Raw genomic sequence first — 20,031 nt, forward strand, 5'->3', positions numbered from 1 at the left:
AAAAATTTAGAGATTACCTTTTGGGCCACAGGTGTATTGTTTATACAGACAATAATCCTCTGAGCCACTTGGATTCGGCTAAGCTTGGAGCAGTGGAGCAGCGCTGGGCAGCCCAGCTTGCTTCTTTTAACTTTGAGTTAAAGTATCGACCTGCTAAGTCCAATCAAAATGCTGATGCTTTGTCTCGTCGGCCTTGGCCGGCTCCATCGGAAGTGACTTCTTTGGTTCCAGGTACTCTTGTGCCTCAGCCATTACAGTTAGCTGTGCAGAGTGAGCAAACGCAAACCACGCAGTCCTCTGTAACTGTCTTTCCCTCTCTTGCTCCTGGTGATCTCCAGGTCCTCCAGCAGGCTGATCCGGTACTTCAGGAAGTTCTTGTCTTTTGGCAGAGAAAAGAGCGGCCAAATCGTACTGAGCGGCAAAGGCTTTCACAATCTGCTCTTGCATTGCTCAAACAGTGGGATCGCCTGGCTGAGTTGGATGGTCTAATGTATCGGCGAGTGTTTCGCCCAGATGGTAGTGGGGAAGTGTACCAACTTCTCCTGCCGAAGTCCCTGACCAAGGACATCATGACTCAAGTCCATCAGGAGCATGGGCATCAGGGGGTGGAAAGGACCTTGGCGTTGTTACGATCTCGCTGCTATTGGCCAGGTATGTCACAAGAGGTAGCAGATTGGTGTAAAACCTGCGAGCGGTGCCAGGTTGCTAAGGATAGCCAACCACCTGCTCGTGGCTTCATGGGCCATTTGCTGGCATCAAAACCAAATGAAATTTTGGCCATTGATTTTACTTTGTTAGAGCCAACTCCATCTGGGCTAGAAAATGTATTGGTGATGACTGATGTATTTTCCAAATATACATTGGCAGTTCCAACCAGGGATCAGCGCGCCTCCACTGTAGTACAGGTCCTGGTCACTGAATGGTTTGCAAAATTTGGAGTACCAGCACGCATCCATTCAGACCAGGGCCGCAATTTTGAAAGCACTCTGATCCAGCAGCTTTGTAGTTTGTATGGCATCATTAAATCTCGTACCACACCTTACCATCCAGCTGGTAACGGTCAATGCGAACGTTTTAATAGAACGCTTCACAACTTGTTGAGAACTTTGCCCACGTCCCGGAAACGAGACTGGAGTGTCTGTTTGCCCCAGTTGCTTTATGCATATAACACCACCCCGCATCAATCAACTGGTGAGTCACCATTTTTTCTAATATTCGGTCAAGAACCACGTCTCATGAGTGGGTCAAAGAACATCAGACTCGCTTGCATATAGCATTTGAGGGTGCTAGAGAAAAATTGAGAACGTCTGCAGGACGCAGAAAAGCTAATCATGATAAAAACATCAGGGAAGCTCCTCTTAAAGAGGGCCAGTTTGTGTTGATCCGAAATTTGGGGAGTAAAGGTCGTCAGAAAACTCAGGATTTTTGGAGTTCAGTGACACATGTGGTTATTCAAGTCCCAAGAGAGGGGGGTGTAGTGTATTCAGTGGCACCAGTTCATGACCAGACCAGGGTAAGGAGGGTACATCGCTCTTTGCTGAAGGTCCTGATTGGTGCTGATGCACCTAATTCAGTTTCTGTTGAAGGTGCGCCTTCTGAACATCACTCCATTTCAGAGGACGAGTTGTCTTTGGAGGGTGATTTGTTCTTGAGGCCATGGCCTCAGGAGCAGGTACCGCCTGTCCCACCTCCTGCTGTGGCTCCTTCTTCTGCTGCTGTGGTTCCCTCTGGTGTGACTGTGAATCAACCTATCTCATTAGCAGTTGTACCGGCAGCAGAGTCTGGGCCCAGCGAGGTGTCTGTGCGTAGATCGGCACGATCAACTGCTGGCCAGCATCATAATCTCCATCATCTTCCAAGACCAGCAGTGAGAGAAACACCTTCATCTAGTACCATGTCTGCTGTATTTCGACCTTGGTGTTAAGTGGGATCATCGTCGGGGCGTCGATGCAGTTTGGGGGGGTGGAATGTGGCAGTATGCCTGTGGCCTTTGAACGCACCACACAAGTGCCTAAATCTAATTGGTTGTGGCGCTGGCTGCCTGTATATAAAGGACCCTCCCCTACCTGGTTGACATGACGTTGTTTTCCTTCCGGTTCAGACCTCGGTGTTGGTTGGTGCTGCACGCTAGGTAAGGCAGGCTTCACCTCTCTCAAGCAAGCTTATTACTTGTGATTTATTTACATTTTCTGTATAACAGCTGCAAATTAATGCATGCGCGCAAATGATGCGCTAACGACGCTCTGATCGCCGCCGCCTGTACAAGTTCTACGTTTCCTCCTTCCTTTTAGAGGCACTACATAGAGAACTCAGCGGTAGGTGAAGTGCTGAAGTTTGGATGCTTTTAGATTCCATTTCTAACATTTATTTTTGATAGCCGCTGCCGTTTGTCCTTGGCCGGCTGTTTGCCCGCTGTTCTGGTTGTCCTCGACCGACGGTCCGCCTGTCAACTGGATAATCTGTCGGCTGCCTACCTGTCGTCCTGGTTGCTGGCTGTAGGCCCGCCGTCCTGGTCGGCGTAAAGTTGGCTCCTACCACTCGTCCAGTGTGGCTGATTTGGGCCGATTGGTGATCAGCTCGGACTAATTTTCTACTGCCGCTCTGAGTGGCGTCTGCTACGGCGGATCGGTTTCTCCCTGGACGACTCTTAATTTGGACTATTGCTGCTTGATTGTGGGCTGAACTGCATAATTGTATTGTTTGTAATTTGCATGTCTCTCTTCTATTTTTTTGTGATAGGAACGGCCAGCTCGTGGTGTTGGTGGTGGACTTTCCGGGTGGTGGTACTCCTTTTTGGTTTGGTGCACGATTTTCTTTTGTTTTGCCTTGTTTCGTTTGCTGTGTTTCTTTTCTTTTAGGACACTACCCCAAATTGCACCCCCGTCCCTGAGTTGCGCTAACACTGACTTTTAATGTGTGAGTGGTTTTAGACTAGTATTTTCGATTAACAAACAATTGCAGAATAAATAAAATTGTTACATTGTGAGAGTGTCTCAAGCCTCATCTGTAGCGGGTCTGTGTGCTTTAAAGGTAACTTTTTAGCGGAGTTGTTGTAATCAATTATTAAAATAGTGTCTTTTAAACTTAAGTTCCCAATTATCACACTGCTCCCGCCACATACCGCTGCGTGAGAAACTGCTGCTTCGAGAGGAGAAAATCGCTCTCCGCGCGCGCCAGCTGGTCTCCGCGCGCTCCAGCTCCTCACACGCGGGCTCGGGCATTCTCCGCGCGCAACAGCTCTTCCCACGCGCGCGCTCGATTTTCTATCCAGCGGCTACGCTCGAGCGCGGCTGCGCTCTCGGAAGCGTCTCTGCCCACGGACGGATTTTCTCCTCGCGCGAAGAAAAATCTGTTTTGACAGGTAGGACGGGGCCGAAGCTATCGCATTACATTTATGTCATAATTCCCGCGAGCAAAATAAACATACTCGCATGTTTGTTAAACTACTCCCGCGCATGGTTTATCTACCGCCGCGCGAGAAACTGCTGCTTCGAGAGGAGAAAATCGCTCTCCGCGCGCGCCAGCTGGTCTCCGCGCGCTCCAGCTCCTCACACGCGCGCTCGGGCATTCTCCGCGCGCAACAGCTCTTCCCACGCGCGCGCTCGATTTTCTATCCAGCGGCTACGCTCGAGCGCGGCTGCGCTCTCGGAAGCGTCTCTGCCCACGGACGGATTTTCTCCTCGCGCGAAGAAAAATCTGTTTTGACAGGTAGGACGGGGCCGAAGCTATCGCATTACATTTATGTCATAATTCCCGCGAGCAAAATAAACATACTCGCATGTTTGTTAAACTACTCCCGCGCATGGTTTATCTACCGCCGCGCGAGAAACTGCTGCTTCGAGAGGAGAAAATCGCTCTCCGCGCGCGCCAGCTGGTCTCCGCGCGCTCCAGCTCCTCACACGCGCGCTCGGGCATTCTCCGCGCGCAACAGCTCTTCCCACGCGCGCGCTCGATTTTCTATCCAGCGGCTACACTCGAGCGCGGCTGCGCTCTCGGAAGCGTCTCTGCCCGCGGACGGATTTTCTCCTCGCGCGAAGAAAAATCTGTTTTGACAGGTAGGGCGGGGCCAAAGCCCTCTTCTGTAAGCCTCCTCCTGATTGGGCAGACACGATCACACGGGAAGTACTGTCAGGAATTCTTTGACTGACAGCTCATCATCTAATGGGATGTTAAGTCTGACGTCACGCGTGACGTTTAGCCTCTTCCGGGTCCAAGCGCTCAGCCCGTCCAGATCAATAACAATGGCGGAACCTGTAAACTTATTTACGATCACGTCCTCCTTTAGTGAGGTACCCTTGGCGGTCAAAAAGGGTTTAAACTCCTTCAACTCCAACAGAATGGTTAGTGTAGCGCATCATTCAGGTGGCATAATTAAGGGTAGAGTCCAGTCATCAATGAAAAAGAAGGTTTACGAGGTTGAGGTGAGTTAGCTGTAAGCTAGCTAGCTGATAGGTGATATTCATAGCTCTCAACTCTCACGCATTGACCGTGTGACACACGCATTTCATCAATTGCACACGCTCACACGCATTACTTTGAAAATCTCAATCTTACTACGAAAATCTCACTCTTGAAACGCACGCGTACGGACGCTTCGCGTCATGGGGGAACCAATTTGCGGTACAATGGTTTCCGCACGTCCAGTAGTAGCGGTAACACAGCTGCAAGGACCGCCGCCGCGCAAAGCAGTTTCCAAGTGAAACACTTGGACGGTCCGTATTGTGTGCGAATGAAATGGTAAGTCGTGATGTGTTATTAAAAATTGTGAATTGAAAGCAAAGACCGTGTAAAATAGGGACCGTCTTCAATCGACCGACAGCACCCCCCCCCCCCCGTTGGACAGTGTAGAATGGAACAACAGCACCCCCCCCCCCCCCCCCGTTGGGCAGTGTAGAATTGAACAACAGCACCCCCCCCCCCGTCAACAATCTCACTCTGAACAGTCGTCAAAAGTTGAGAGGTATGGTGATATTCCATGTTCTGGGTGAGGTATTTCGAAAGAAAAAAAAATATACAGGACTGCTATAACTGTGGATGTAACTAAACGAGGATTAAAAAGTAAGTTTTAACCCTATTATAGAAAATGTACAAAAGAAACTCAATTCTTGGCTCCAAAGAGATTTATCAATTCAAGGAAGAATTTTATTAGCAAAAGCAGAAGGTATCTCTCGTTTAACTTATCCAGCTTTGTCTCTTTCTGTAAATAAACAAACATGTGACATCATTGATAAAATGCTTTACAGATTTGTATGGAAAAATAGAATTCATTATATCAGGAAATCAGTTTTAATGAACTCATTGGAACTTGGTGGCCTCAATTTTCTTGATTTTTCGACCTTAAACAATACATTCAAAATAAATTGGATTAAACAGTTTCTTAAAAATTCATCCTCAATCTGGAATTTTATACCAAACTATTTATTCTCAAAACTTGGTGGCCTTAAATTTATTCTTCTTCTTTGCAACTACAACATTGAAAAACTCCCTATAAAGTTATCTAATTTCCACAAACAAATGCTTCTTTCCTGGTCTCTAATTTACAAACACAATTTTTCGCCCCATCGCTATCATATTTGGAACAATGGAGACATTCTGTACAAACATAAATCTTTGTTCTTGGAAAATTGCTGAACTAAAATGATTGTTCAAACCAGCTTTTCAGTCCTGATGGAGTCTTAATGTCATATTCTGAACTTCTAGAAAAGTTTGGTCTCCCCATACCTCCTAAAGAATATGCACTTGTTTTTGATGCCATCCCGTCTGGTGTCATAATGCTTTTTAAATCTTCTAGAACTTCTGTTCTGACTCCACCGGATCTGGACCCTGCTAACACTAATGTTGGTCAAATCTGTTTTTCTACTATAAAACGAAAGAACAACCGTGATATACGTGCCTTATTCCAGAAGGACATTGTCTCTGCTCCAAATGCTATTTCGTATTGGAATAACTTTGCCTCCAACCTGGACTGGGGAAAAATCTGGTGTCTTCCATCTAAATATTTGATTATTAATAAGATCAAAGAAGTATCTTTTAAGATTATCCATCGTTTTTATCCCTGTAAATTCTTCCTGCAACGATACAAAAAAGACATCGACACAAACTGTTCATTCTGCCAACTCCATGAAGAAGATCTCTGTCATTTATTCTGGTCATGTAATTTCTCATATATTTTCTGGCAAGATATTTGTACATTTATTTCCCAAACAATTCTTGATGGCTTTTCTCTTAACTATATAAATGTGTTGTTTGGATTCTTCTCTTATCCCACTAATAAAACTAAAAATTTTTATATTATCAATCTAATTTTATTCGTTGCCAAATATATACATAAATCTAAATGTTCAAATCAGAAACCTCGCTTTGCAGCCTTTAGAGAGGAATTCAAACAATATATTAGATCTCTCGAATATTCAAAAAATAGAAAAGCCATTAAGACAATGGATTTGTGCTGTTACTTTAATATCTTTCTGAGTTAATTTTTCATTTATTTATTGGCTTTTCGATTTGTTTGTGCTTGATATGTAACACCCTGGCATTACTGTCTTGTCTGTTTTATTACTCATTTGTATTGTTAATTTTGCTGGTTTGTAAACCCCTTTATTATCAATAAAAATAAATAAAAAAAAAGAGCTGTCAGTCAAAGAATTCCTGACAGTACTTCCCGTTTGATCGTGTCTGCAAGGCCCAATCAGGAGGAGGCTTACAGAAGAGGGCTTTGGCCCCGCCCAACCTGTCAAAACAGATTTTTCTTCGCGCGAGGAGAAAATCAGTCCGCGGGCAGAGACGCTTCCGAGAGCGCAGCCGCGCTCTAGCGTAGCCGCTGGATAGAAAATCGAGCGCGCACGTGGGAAGAGCTGTCGCGCGCGGAGAATGCCCGAGCGCGTGTGTGAGGAGCTGGAGCGCGCGGAGAGTGATTTTCTCCTCTCGAAGCAGCAGTTTCTCGCGCGGCGGTAGATAAACCATGCGCGGGAGTAGTTTAACAAACATGCGAGTATGTTTATTTTGCTCGCGGGAATTATGACTTAAATGTAACGCGATAGTTTGGACCCGGGGGTACGGAGTGAGGCGCAATTTTTTCGCTGGAATTCACCAGAGAAAGACGACGGAGAAAGGAGTACTGCAGCTGGTGATTTTGAAATTAAATCATTTACCAAGTTCATTCTTCATAAAGGTAAGCCAAAGTTGGTCAAAACATGTTAAGAAAATATTTGTTTTAGCTCTGTAAAAGTGCCTTTGACAGTTGAAAATGATGTAAGATGTTTTTAAAGGTTTCTTTATACATATAAACTAAACGGAATAAAGACTTCAGATGACAAACAACTTCCATATCACATAAGCATCTTAATTTTTCCGATGAGAAGAGTCTGTCTAACTTATAAACCATTGAAAGTTCAGATGTTTTAAATCACCCATATTGTTCAGTAAATAATCAGCTCAAATTATGGTTCAAGCAGCAAAATACGGACCAATACATGGGAATTACCCACTATTTTACATGTACATGTATCTGTGATTCCAACCTCCAACAATTACCACTTTGAATACAGGTGGCTGTGACTTATGAGATTGTCTGCATGTAGTTATGACAAATTAGTATTTTTACCTTGTTTTTGTGCTTATTTATAGTGTTCCATATTTTAGTAGCCCTCTTGATAAAGAGTCTTAACTTTTGAATACTTAGTATACTTAAATGTATATTTTGTCTTTCTAGGAGCTATAAGGAAGAATCCCCCGTCAGCAAGTGCAGCAGATACTGAACTAAACAGTTTTGCTATCCGCTGGTTCAACCTTGCTGGTAACCGTGGAGGTGGTGACAAAGAACTCCAAAGCTTCAACTTAAAGTTCTTGGTTGGAAATGAAGCTACTCCACTGAGCTATATAATACACTGGAGTGCTAATCACCGTCTGTTTGAACGAGTCGCTTTGAAGCCACCAGCCGCCATATTGGTACTCCCTATTTCCCCCCAGTAACTAGGGAATATGTGCGCTACAGGATCGAATAACGAGGATTTTCTCATGTTAAGGGGGGGGCTTAAAACTTTTAAAATGTCAAATGCCATATAGTTTTATGTTATGTTCTAAAAATATCAAGTACTGAGAAAGTCATGTGCTGAAATATTTTGCATTTTATTCATTTAAATATATATGTTTAACATTTATAAATATATAAATAACAATATACTAAAACATATATTTACATATATGTATACATATATACATATATACATATACACATACTTATATATACATATATATATATATATTTAATATGAATAACATGTAAAATATTTCAGCACCTAATTTCCTAGTAGTTGATACTGTTAGTACATCCACTGACTGTAGAATTACCTGTGAAACGTTTTCACTCAGCCAGAAAACTGCTTGTTATTGCAAGCAAATCCTGTGGGACTCTGTGAGAGTAGGGAGTAGCAAGATGGCGGCCAGTGACTTCGGTTTTTCGGCAAAATCAGCACTCCAGTGTAATATATAGCTCAGTGAGCTACTCTGGTATAAGAACACTTTAAGTTTCCATTGAATTTGATGGTTGTTATTCTGTGTTTGTTTGTTTGGACTGTTTTGTTAAATTTCAGGACTATTGAGAAATGGTTGATGTTTACACTAAAACAATTTTTTCAAATATTCATAGATCTTGTGTGAGTGATCTATGAATATTTAACTATTAAGATTTGTTTGTTGTGTGGAAAAAAAAACATTCACTTTAATGTTATTTTTACATTTATACATGTCATATTGTGTCAGCTATTTAAATAAACATGGTCAAATGAAATATTCTCATAATAAATCATTTATTTAAAAAAAATCTGTTATGTTCCTTTTTTTAAATAGATACTTTTAAAATGCTAAACTGTTTTTATTCTTTTAATTTTACTTGTCTGTTGCTCTGTTCTTTCTAAAAAATCATTAGATTTAAAGAACACTAATCGTTTTTGAAAGGTATGTCTTCTAATAATATGAAACATTTAGGGGGTTTAATGAAATTAATAAGGTATCCTTTGTTTCAACATCAAGGTTGTGCCTCATCTAGCTAATGTAGAACAATTTCACACAGATTTGGAGTCAGTGACCTGGAAGCTATTGAAGAAATATTTAGTTATGAATAAATCTTAAAATATAAAAAGGCTTAAAATAGAATAAAAATGTGTGGCCCATCAGGCTAATATAGAACAATTTAACACAGGTTTTGAGTCAGTGAGTCACATGACCAGGGAGCTATTGAAGAAAAATCTCAACTTTTGTCTTACAAATATCTTTAAAAAATTAACATAGATTAAAATTGAATTAAAACAGTGCCTTACAGGTGTTATTTATTGGCATGATTTTATATTCGTTTTATCTTAGCTGATCCCAAGAGATGAAATTTATTGATTTTTATTTCTCAAGAGTGCTTAGTTCCCACAGCGTGTGAGAGGAGGGAGCAGCTGAGAGATGCTGGCTGAAATCGGGGTCCATCAGCCGGATCAACCGTGAGCGAGATGCCGCTGATTCCGCGGAGCTTTAATATCCAACTTTACCGCCCTGTCCGCCAGAGGGTTGGCGGGACATGGGCGCCAGAGGCGAATCGTCAGAGCACAGGAGAAGCAGGTAACGGCGAGGCCGATGAGAGCTCGGAGGGAATCACTGCTGGCCGGCTGGAGATCAGACGGAAGAGGCCCGCGGAGTTAGATGTTGGGAGCTCAGAGACCAAGGAGCGCTGCGGGCGGATCCGGAGCGACTTGAAGGTAGCAGAGAGGCGGCTTTCGACGTCGGCTCTGAGGCCGGGGGAGGGGGGGTGGAGGCGGACACCTGCAGCTGGGCGCCTCCGCTCTGCAAACACCTGCAGAAAGAGAGGGAGACAAACGGCTGCTGCCCGCTGAAGCCTGAGAGCACATTGTGCTCATACTACGCGCTTCCTGAACAGGTTGAATTTGATTGGCTTATGAGTAAGTCACCCCACGTGGAGTACTTTCCAGTGATTGGCTTATACAAGGGAGGCTTCTGATTGGTTGCAAACCACTCTCTGTTTAAAAAAATGCTTGTGTGAATCTCAAGACAGCAGGACAGTCTCAAAAATCCACACACAAATGCTGTGAAGTTTAAAGCCTAGAGCTGTGGATGTGTGGGTCTTGTTCTGTGTGTGTGTGGATTGTTTTGTGCACGTGTGGATATTTTTGTGCACGTGTGGATTTTTTGTGCACGTGTGGATTTTTTGTGTGCACGTGTGGATATTTTTGTGCACGTGTAGATATTGTTGTGCATGTGTGGATATTTCTGTGCACGTGTTGATTTTTTTGTGCACGTGTGGATATTTTTGTGCACGTGTGGATTTTTTTGTGCATGTGTGGATTTTTTTGTGCTTGCATGAATCGGGCCTGTGCTTGCGTGGATCTTGTCCTGTGTGTGTGTGGATTTATTTGTGCATTTGTGAATATCGAGACCCATCTGGCTCCATATGCGCGGGAGTAGTTTAACAAACATGCGAGTATGTTTATTTTGCTCGCGGGAATTATGACATAAATGTAACTGTAGCTGTATAGCATATTTTATTTCAGAGGAGCAGTCCTGCTATGGATGAACTGAGAGATGTGCACATCTTTCAGGGTTCTAATTTTATTGCCATTAAATTATTTACATTTTCTGCAGTGAGATTTAACACCAGCATGTAGTAACCCATCTAGTAACCTGTAGTTATTAAAGTATTTCTGATTCTGATTAAAAAAGGAGTGTAATAATGCCGGCAGAAACTTACAACTACTTTATAACTTTATTCAGTGATTATTTGTACATGTGGGGTCTGTTTCATGTGATCCATTCATGCGGGTCTATCTAGTAACAAAATCTATGTTACAAGAATAAAGCAGCAGCTGAATGGACTCAGGAAGGTGGAGTTTTGGTTGCAGCAGACAGAATTTCTGGAGATGAGCCAAAATCAGAGCAAACTGGATTTTCCTCAGAAATCTGGCATGAACCACAGAGCCGTTTACTTGTTGAGAAGGTGCAATATTGAGCGTAAATGTTGTGTATAGAGATTAAACAGACGTGATTCTGCTCATATCAGGCAGTCTTGGTATGTTGGAACAATCCCAGGAGAACAGTTTGGTGTTTTTCTGTTTAACCCACTAACTGGACAGTAAAGTGTTGACACTCCTCTTTCACTTTTTAACCAAAGGAAAACATCTCCACTTCCATGTCTAGTCAGTTAAAATGAGACGCAGTTGACTGGATCCATTCTCCACCGCTCCCCCAGCCCAAAACATGAACATAATCTCACTCTTAACTTTCCCTAAAAGTTGAGAGGTGTGATGATAGCGGATCTAGTTAGCTGAGATCTTTCTCTTCTATCTCTGTTCCAGCTCCATAACATAGTGGAACAAGCCAAAGGACTCCTGAGAGACACTCAGAGACTATTGCGTTTAAATTTTCATGGCAAGATTGAGCCGCTGTATTTAATTCACTGTGAGTTTAGTTTTTCCCACACGCTGTGAACACATCACTCGCTCCTCCTCCAAACCAGAAAGCGCTCTGGCGCGCGTGCACACGACAACGAACCCGTGCGCTTACTTAACGTTGACAAGACAGCGAGAACTATGGCGATCATGAAAGAGCTTTAAGGTGACAATATTTGTGAAAAGCTTCTATGTGAAGCTGTGGTGGAAAAAATGGGTAAAATAAAACATTTTAAATTAATTTTTATTTTGCAATCAATTTTTCAAACAAAAAAAATTGACATGTTAATATGAGATATAACAATGCAACTTTAGGCACTATGTGGCTAAAAACATTTGTTATTCAAGGTTATTTGAACATATCGAGATATATATCGTGTATTGTGATATAGCCCAAAGATATCGGCATATTAGATTTTCTTCATATCGCCCACCCCTAGTTGAAGTGCAAATAAAGCCACATGTCTCTTCTAGTGGGCTCACCTATGTGGCTTTACACAGTGGGGGGGGGGGCTTACTCCAAGGGTTGAAGATGTCAGTGACAGTCGTAGACACTGGCAGACAAACATAGTTGTGGACTGTTTCAGAGAACAATGAAAGCTAACCTATTACTTAGAGGTTAGGAACTGAACAGCAGACAAACCAAGGCTGTTCAACCATGCCGCTCATCTGGGCTGTTTTTCACACAATGTTTCTGATCTTCTCTGATTTATTTAGTTTTTACAAAGAAGTCATTTACGGCCCAGATTACCATCACCAGCGGACCAGAAGTGGCCCACAGACCATCAGTTCAATAGCCCTGACCTAAAGAGTGATTTTCTAAAGAGGTGAATTATGGGTAACAGCCCAATGAGTGAAGAGCTGTTTAAAGTTTAAAATGTGTCTCTGGATGATTGAATCTTTCTAAAAGATCAAAATCTCTAAATACCAAAAGCTGCAGCAGAGCTGACCTGAATGAGCTGAAGATTTAGAAATCTGATGGTTGAAATAGTCCAAAGTATGAAGGAAGTAGTTAAAGGTCCAAAAACGTTCAGAACCGACTGAATAATGAAGAATAAACCGGACGGCAATAATGCTGAGTCAGCATCAGTCAATGAAGACATCTGGACTCACCGAGCCTTTCTGCAGTTCCTCACAGCTGGAACCAGTCTCAGTCGTCCTGATTCTGATGTGTTGTACTTCTCCAGGTCCAACTCATCCAGAACCTCCTCTGACATCTGCAGCATGTAGGCCAGAGCTGAGCACTGGAACTCTGAGAGCTCCTCTGATCTGTTCTCTGATTTCAGGAACTGTTGGATCTCCTGATAAACTGAGAGGTCCTTCATCTCCATCAGACAGTGGAAGATGTTGATGCTTCTGTCAGGAGAGATTCTACCAGTGTTCATCTCCTTCAGGTTGGTGATGACTCTCTGGATGGTTCCTGGACTGTTCTCTGTCTGACCCAGCAGGCCTCCTAAGAGTCTCTGGTTGGACTCCACAGAGAGGCCATGAAGGAAGCGAGCAAACAGGTCCAGGTGGCCATTTTCACTTCTGAGGGATTTAACCATGACTGCCTTCATGAACTCATCCAGAGATGTTCCACTGTATTTATCTCCCAGGAAGTTCTCCACCACCTGTGTGTTCCTGCTGGTGAAGCAGTGGAACATGTAGACTGCAGCCAGAAACTCCTGAATGCTCAGATGAACGAAGGAATAGACCGAGTCACCGTCCATCCCTTTCTCCTCTGTAAAGATCTCAGTGAAGAACCCTAAATAGAGAGGAGCATCTTGGACATCAATGCCACACTCTTTCAGGTCTGATTCATAGAAGATCAGGTTTCCTTTCAGAAGCTGCTCAAAAGCCAGTTTTCCAAGAGGCTGAACCTTCTTTATGTTCTCTGGAGTCCAGAGTTTTTTTAGCTCAGGTCCTCCTTCATACTTGATCTTTTTCTGTTTGATCTGAGTCTCCAGGAAGCGGATGTACATCTCAGTCAGGGTCTTTGGCAGCTCTCCTTGGCCTCTGATCTTTAACTCGTCCTCCAGAACATTAGCAGTGATCCAGCAGAAGACTGGGATGTGGCACATGATGAAGAGGCTTCGTGATGTCTTGATGTGGGAGATGATCCTGCTGGCCTTCTCCTCCTCATCACCAAATCTCTTCCTGAAGTACTCCTCCTTCTGTGGGTCAGTGAACCCTCTGATCTCTGTCTCCAGGTCAATGAACTGCTTTCGGATCTTACCGGCTGCTGCAGGTCTCGTGGTTATCCACAGGAGAGCAGAGGGAAGCAGATTACCACTGATGAGGTTTGTCAGCAGAACATCTACTGAGGTGGACTTTGTGACATCTCTCACAGTCATATTGTTGTGGAAGTCCAGAGGAAGTCGACTCTCATCCAGACCATCAAGGATGAAGACAACTTTGAACTGTTCAAAGCTGCAGATTTCTTTGGTCTCAGTGAAGAAGTGATGAACAAGGTCCACCAAGCTGAACTTTTCTCCTTTCAGTGCATTGAGCTTTCTGAAGGTGAATGGAAATATGAAGTGGATGTCCTGGTTGGTTTTGTCTTCAGCCCAGTCCAGAATGAACTTCTGTGTTAAGACTGTTTTCCCAATGCCAGCCACGCCCATTGTCATCACTGTTCTGATTGGATCTTTTCTTCCAGGTGGGAGTTCAAAGATGTTTTCTCGTCTGATTGTTGTTTCTGAACCACTGGTTTTCTTGGATGCTGTTTCAATCTGTCTGATCTCATGTTGATCATTGACCTCTGTACTTCCTCCCTCTGTGATGTAGAGCTCTGTGTAGATCTGATCCAGAAAGGTTTTTTTTCCAGCTTTAGGAATGCCTTCATTCAGACATTGGAACTTCTTCTTCAGAAACTCTTTAAAGTCTCGTTGACACCGACCAAAAACAGCTGAATAAAGACACAAGAGGAGACACTTCAGTGAGACACAAATTATCAGAACTATTTCTGATCTTTTCAGTGGGGGTTTGCACACTAGATTTCATGAGCCTATTAAAATCCAATACTGACAGTAAATATATTGGTTTTATAGGAATGTGTCATAAATCTTCTATGCAGCAGATAGTTGTCTATCTGTTGTGTTGTGGACCAGCTGACTGTTTGCCACTCTCTGACCTGCTCCACTCTGCTCTGCTAATTAGTGGGAGCAGCAGCACCTGTTACTGCCCTAATTACCTTCATTCCTGTTACCTGCACTCCTGCCTTCATATACCGGTCTCCCACAGTCATTCCCCACCAGTTTCTTGAAAAGCCATAGTGAGAGTAGACAATGCAGCGTTCTATGCGTGTCTTGCCTGCCTTCACCTGGTCAGACTCTCATTTGGCCTCTGAATTCTGGACACCAACCTGCTGACCTGTTTTTGACCAAGTCCTCTGTCTCCCCCTGTGGATACCTCTGTCTGGTTTTGCACTCTGTGCACCACTTGCTTTCAGATCATTTCTGTTTCAGGCCTGTTCTCCATCATCATTAAGTGAACCTACAACCCACTTCCTGTAACTTTACCTCTACCAGGACCAAGACGGAGCCCCAGGACCTACTTGGTGGATCCAGTGCACCCTCCTGGACTCTGAGAAGGTTGGTGGCTTTATTTTAGTGTTCACTAGGACTCACAGAGTCCTTTACAGATATTAACTTGTCTAACTAACCTCTTTCCATTTCAGGGGTTCCTGCGAGTGTTCCTGGCTGTTTTCATGACTCACACAGAACGTTTATTTCTGTAAGTTTTTTGAAGCAGCTTAACTGAATTCTTTGGGTCTTCTGTATCAGGTATTGCAACAGGTTGTCTAAACATGGAGGTCATTACTACTACAGACCATAACAAGGGAGAAATAAAATATTTAATTATGTAACATTATTGGACTCAGGCCCAATAATACTTAGGTCAACAGTGCTGGTATTATTGGACTTGAGTGCAGAATTTGACACTGTTTAATTCTCCATTCTATTAGATCGCCTGGAAAACTGGATCTTTCTGTTAAACTTGACTGGTTTATATCCTACATGTAGGACAGGGCCTGAATTCCTTTACCTCTATAGGGTAAGGACTCTTTAGCCAAAGCGGAGTGCCGATGGTCACCATGATAAGGGCTGTCTGAATAGTGCAGTCAGCAATGAAGGAGGTAGGAAAAGTAGTCAGTATGCTTTCTCTCACACAGCAGTCCAAAGCTCCTTTCCTCCCCATAATAGAGTTCTTCATGTTGACCCAGTGATGGGTTACTGAACAGGAGCTAGGAGCTGTTATTAAGGGTATTAGGATGGAACCAGTAGGTCAGTATATAACTTTACATCAGAGGCTCAGGTCTGCTCTGCATCCCCAGAACCAAACATTTAGAAGCAGCATTTAGTTCCTATGCTCTACGTATCTAGAACAAACTCTCTGAGGACTACAGAAGTACTGAAGCCCAGAGTTCCTTTAAATCAATGTTTATTGTTTAGGTTTTTAACCTTAATTTAAAGGAACCGGCTTCTCGTGTGAGCTCAATCAAGCTATTCTCTCACTGGAGCTTGCTGCTTCTGCTCCATTGGGGTTATTATTTTTGGCAGTAGGTAGGTTGGTCCAGTCTGTATCCATCACTGATCGTAATTGGTTACAATGACTGCTGTCCTTTGTCATTGCTCTGTCTCTTAAAAAAACAGCTGCAACAGCTGAAAGAACTCTGTGTAGATCTGATCCAGAAAGCACCTATGCATTGTACATTCAGCACTGAATTATCTTGTTACTGAAACATGCTTTATAAATAAACCTGCCTTGCCCTGCCTGTCATCATGAAGTGCTTTGAGAGTATCCTGAAGTACACCAAGGATACCATTCCTGCTGGCCTGGACAGCCTACAGTTCACCTACAGGTAGAACTGTTCTACAGAGGATGCTGTCTTGTTGGTCCTTCACTCAGCTCTGACTCATCTACAGTCTACCATCACCTATGGTGGGATGCTCTTTGTGGACATCAGCTCATTATTCATCACTGTGGTCAGAAAAATGTGGATGGCACTACTGTGGTGGGTCTCATATCCAACAATGGTGAGACCTACTATAAAAATTATAAGACCAAGTAGGTCATGGTGGACTACAGGAGGTCCAGGAGAACTGAACATGCTCCTCTCTACATACAGGGGGAGGTGGTGGAGCAGGTCATTCATATCTCCTCTGACCTCCTGGTCTGTGAACACCTCCCACCTGGTGAAGAAGACCCAACAACTTCTCCTTTTCTAGGGAAACTAAAATGAACTGGACTTTCTACTTAGCTGCTAAGAAACTTTTATAGAGCCACAATAAAAAGCATTTTGTGTCTCAGTGTGACCGTGTGGTGTGGGAGCAGCACTGCACAGGAGAAGAAGGATTTAGCACAGGTGTTGAGATCAGCACAGGGGATTATGGGATGCCAGCTACAGATCTATGCTATGAGTCCAGGAAAGGGCCAGACATATTTCCACAGCTCCCACCCACCTGGGCAATGAACTGTTTCTCCCACTTCTGTCAGAAAAGGGATTAGGGACATTAAATAAACAACTAAGAGACTTAAACAGCTTCTTTCCCAGAGCTCAAAACGGAAACACTGAGAATTCAAGATTTTTATAGAAAGCTTTAATAATGATAACATTAATAATCTTTATTTCTAATTACAACAAACATCCTGGTGAAATATGACCTCTGTGTTTAACCCATCTGTCATTGACCAATGAGCCACTGGGGACCATCCAGGAGCATTCTGGGACTAAGGGTCTGTCTCAGGGACCCAGAGTGGCCGTCTGTGGGATTCAAACCAAGGAAGCACCCTTTCCAGGAAAAGAGAGCCCTGCTCTAACTACTAGTTCACTATTGCTTTGTTTATTCTACATTTAGAGTTATAACTGAATCATTGTGTAACTACCCTCTTAGTCACAGGCAGGAGCCTCAACAATCAAACCACTGAGAATGATTTATGAACGAGCTTCAAAGACCCTAGATCAGGGGTCTTCAACTCCAAATTTAAGATGTATCCAACACAACTGAATCAAATGGCTGAATTAGCTCCTCTGTATGCAGTCATAGTCCTGCTAATGACTTGATTATTTGACTCAGGTGTGTTGAAGCAGATGTATATAAAAGTTACAGGACACTAGACCTCAATGACTGCCTTGATCAGAAAACCTGTTTGAATCTACCAGTCAGCTTCTGCAGGAGTTAAATGTACCAGGTTTGAACTGTCTGTTATTTAAAATTACTGTATTAATGATTGCATTAGTGAGCTTGGTGTTGGCAGTCCTATTGCCAGAGGTTAAGTCATGCCCTGGGTTATCAGTGGATCAGTTCCTGGTCTTGGTCTGCTCGGCTGGGTTAGAGGGGTTTGGTCCCCTGCATCTCACTTTGTGCCTCTTTGTCCTTAGAGCTGCCACTACTGTGCCTCACTGGTGACTTACTTCTGTGTGGGGCATATAGCTGTCTCAGGGGGATGCTTTGTGTCTGGCAGAATGGGGGTGCTGCAGCCTTCCAGGCCCAGGTTTTCCTGTCATTTGTTGTTCTTGGGTTGTTGAGTGCTGAGGATGGCAGGCTTTCTGCCATTCACACCACACTTACAAATGTATGGACCAGTGGTGAAAGGTCATACAAAAAGTCCCTATAACATTACTGTGGTCTTCCTACTTTCATGTTGGCTTGAATCTGGATTTAATAAAGTTATTCATGTAATCAGGGTATTGTTTTGAGGTATCCTTTATGTAGGGTAAATCTGCCTTGGCACATGTAGGCAACCATCTGTTCCATAGGCCTAAAACGCAGAGACCAGTCAACATAAAACTTGTTGACCTCAAGCCTCAGACTGGAGACATTTCAGATGTGATCTTAAATGTGTTTTTTTAAAAAGTCAGTCTTGTGAGCACAGCTAATTTACTATGTCTGTGTTTCATTGGGCATGTCTTGTGAGTTTTAACTAATGTTTCTGTAAAGGCCCTTGAAGACAGTTAACTTTGCAGTAACAGCAGCATCACAGAACTGTGTAGCCTCACCTGGCTGAGCAGAGAAGGCAAAGGACAAACCCAGCTGACTGGACAGTGTAGCATCTTTTAGCTGAAGATGTTGGATCATCATTTTGCAGGAGTCGTTTCCTTTTTTCCTCACAGCATCTATGGTGGAGCGGGCCTTGTCTGCTCTGGTTTGGTTCTTTTCAAGTATTGCCTCTGTTTCTGAATTATTTAAGACACCATCAGCTTCAAGGGAGTCAAGGAGCAGTTTCAGGACTTCCTCAGAAACCCTCTCCACAAACTCTGAGCGAACACTGAGAAGTGTTTCCTCTGCAGGCAAACAACAGACAGAAACATGATTAATTCAAACTGAGAGAAATGTGATTAAGACCAATTAGACATGTTGTAGCACACAGGGATCCTCACAGACTGTTTATTGTGCCTCCTTAGGTCGTAAAAACCTGTTCTTGTTCTATTAATGCTTAATAGTGAGGACCATCTGATTCTGTCTACATGTGACCAGTTGGATTCTTTCATTGAATCCATGGATTCTTGTCTGTGGCACTCTACACATCAAGAAGAATCCTACCTAATCTGTAAAAACAGTCTACTGTTGAATAAAAAGATCCTTCGCAGAGTTACAACAGCATATTTTCGTCATTAATAGAGGAGAATAAAAGTAATCCCAGACTTCTCTTTAATACAGTTGATCCATCCATTCCTTTAGCTCTCAGCAGTAATGACTTTATGGGATTCTTCATCAATAAAATTGATCCAGACAATGAGGGTTGTGGGTAGGTTGCTTGGGAGGGCGCTGGCACCAACTACCTTTGGAGGGGTGGTGGATGGTACTGGACACCCCCTTTGGTACTACCAGTTTTAAATACTAGAGAATAGCATGTAACATCATGACATCTGAGCAGTGGAGGCAGGCTCTGGGTCTTCCTCACACAGCTGTTCTCCATTTACTGCCCCAGGGTGGTAAATGGAGAACAGCTTGGCTGAAAGGTGATATTTAGATTTTTTATTGGACCGTCTCAGGAGGGGAACCCCATCCTGTTATATCAGATACTATGGGGACAGAGACAGGATCTGATTATTCAATGAATCCAGGAATCAGTCCATAGATGAATGATTCCTGATGTATTGTACTGCAAACCTGTTCCTCCCATCACATATACATACATATTTAAACACAACCAAATGAAAACGATCGTTAGTCAACTTAATGAAACCCTGTTTCAGTTTGAAAGAAATAAATTCTAATATTTCTGCTTCAGATAACTTACCTAAATCCTGCTGCTTCTCTCCTAGAGGCGCCTCCATTTTATCTCTGAAAAAAAAAGATCTAAATTTACTCATCATGTTTTAGGATTTATTTCTAACAAATAATTTATTTTATCCTGATGAAGTTAGAATAGAAACTAAAAATACCGGACAGAGAACATCCAAAACATCAGAATTACAGATGGAAATCATTCACTTAAATATTTTATATTCATCAACACACACAGACTCCTATCAGACCCCAAGTTAGATGGCCAGTAGCTGCGACTGAAACATAAAGCAGCACAGCTGTCTGTCTTTATAAAGCTAAAACATGTCAGCATGACAGCTAACATGATCCATAAAATCAGTGCTGTAAAC

The 20,031-nt window shown here is 43.1% G+C and overlaps 1 protein-coding gene and 1 long non-coding RNA gene across 2 annotated transcripts in view; one reads left to right on the top strand and one right to left on the bottom strand.

The window, feature by feature from the left end:
- The window catches only part of LOC110367853 (NLR family CARD domain-containing protein 3), a 30,985-nt gene extending 11,223 nt beyond the window's left edge, over positions 1–19,762 (bottom strand). Inside the window, exons 1-3 of the mRNA XM_036132141.1 lie at positions 19,674–19,762; positions 18,430–18,714; positions 12,558–14,334 (exon numbers count right to left, since the gene is read on the bottom strand). Of these exons, the coding sequence (XP_035988034.1) occupies positions 12,558–14,334; positions 18,430–18,714; positions 19,674–19,749 (2,138 nt within the window). The 5' untranslated portion in view covers positions 19,750–19,762. The remainder of the gene's footprint in view (positions 1–12,557; positions 14,335–18,429; positions 18,715–19,673) is intronic.
- Positions 1,240–2,986, top strand: LOC118560742. The gene is made up of 2 exons (XR_004929562.1): positions 1,240–2,131; positions 2,201–2,986. It is a non-coding gene; the product is annotated as an uncharacterized LOC118560742 (long non-coding RNA).
- Positions 19,763–20,031: the final 269 nt, after the last annotated feature.

The sequence above is a fragment of the Fundulus heteroclitus genome, unplaced genomic scaffold (genome assembly GCF_011125445.2).
Source record: "Fundulus heteroclitus isolate FHET01 unplaced genomic scaffold, MU-UCD_Fhet_4.1 scaffold_475, whole genome shotgun sequence".
In the NCBI taxonomy this organism is placed as follows: domain Eukaryota; kingdom Metazoa; phylum Chordata; class Actinopteri; order Cyprinodontiformes; family Fundulidae; genus Fundulus; species Fundulus heteroclitus.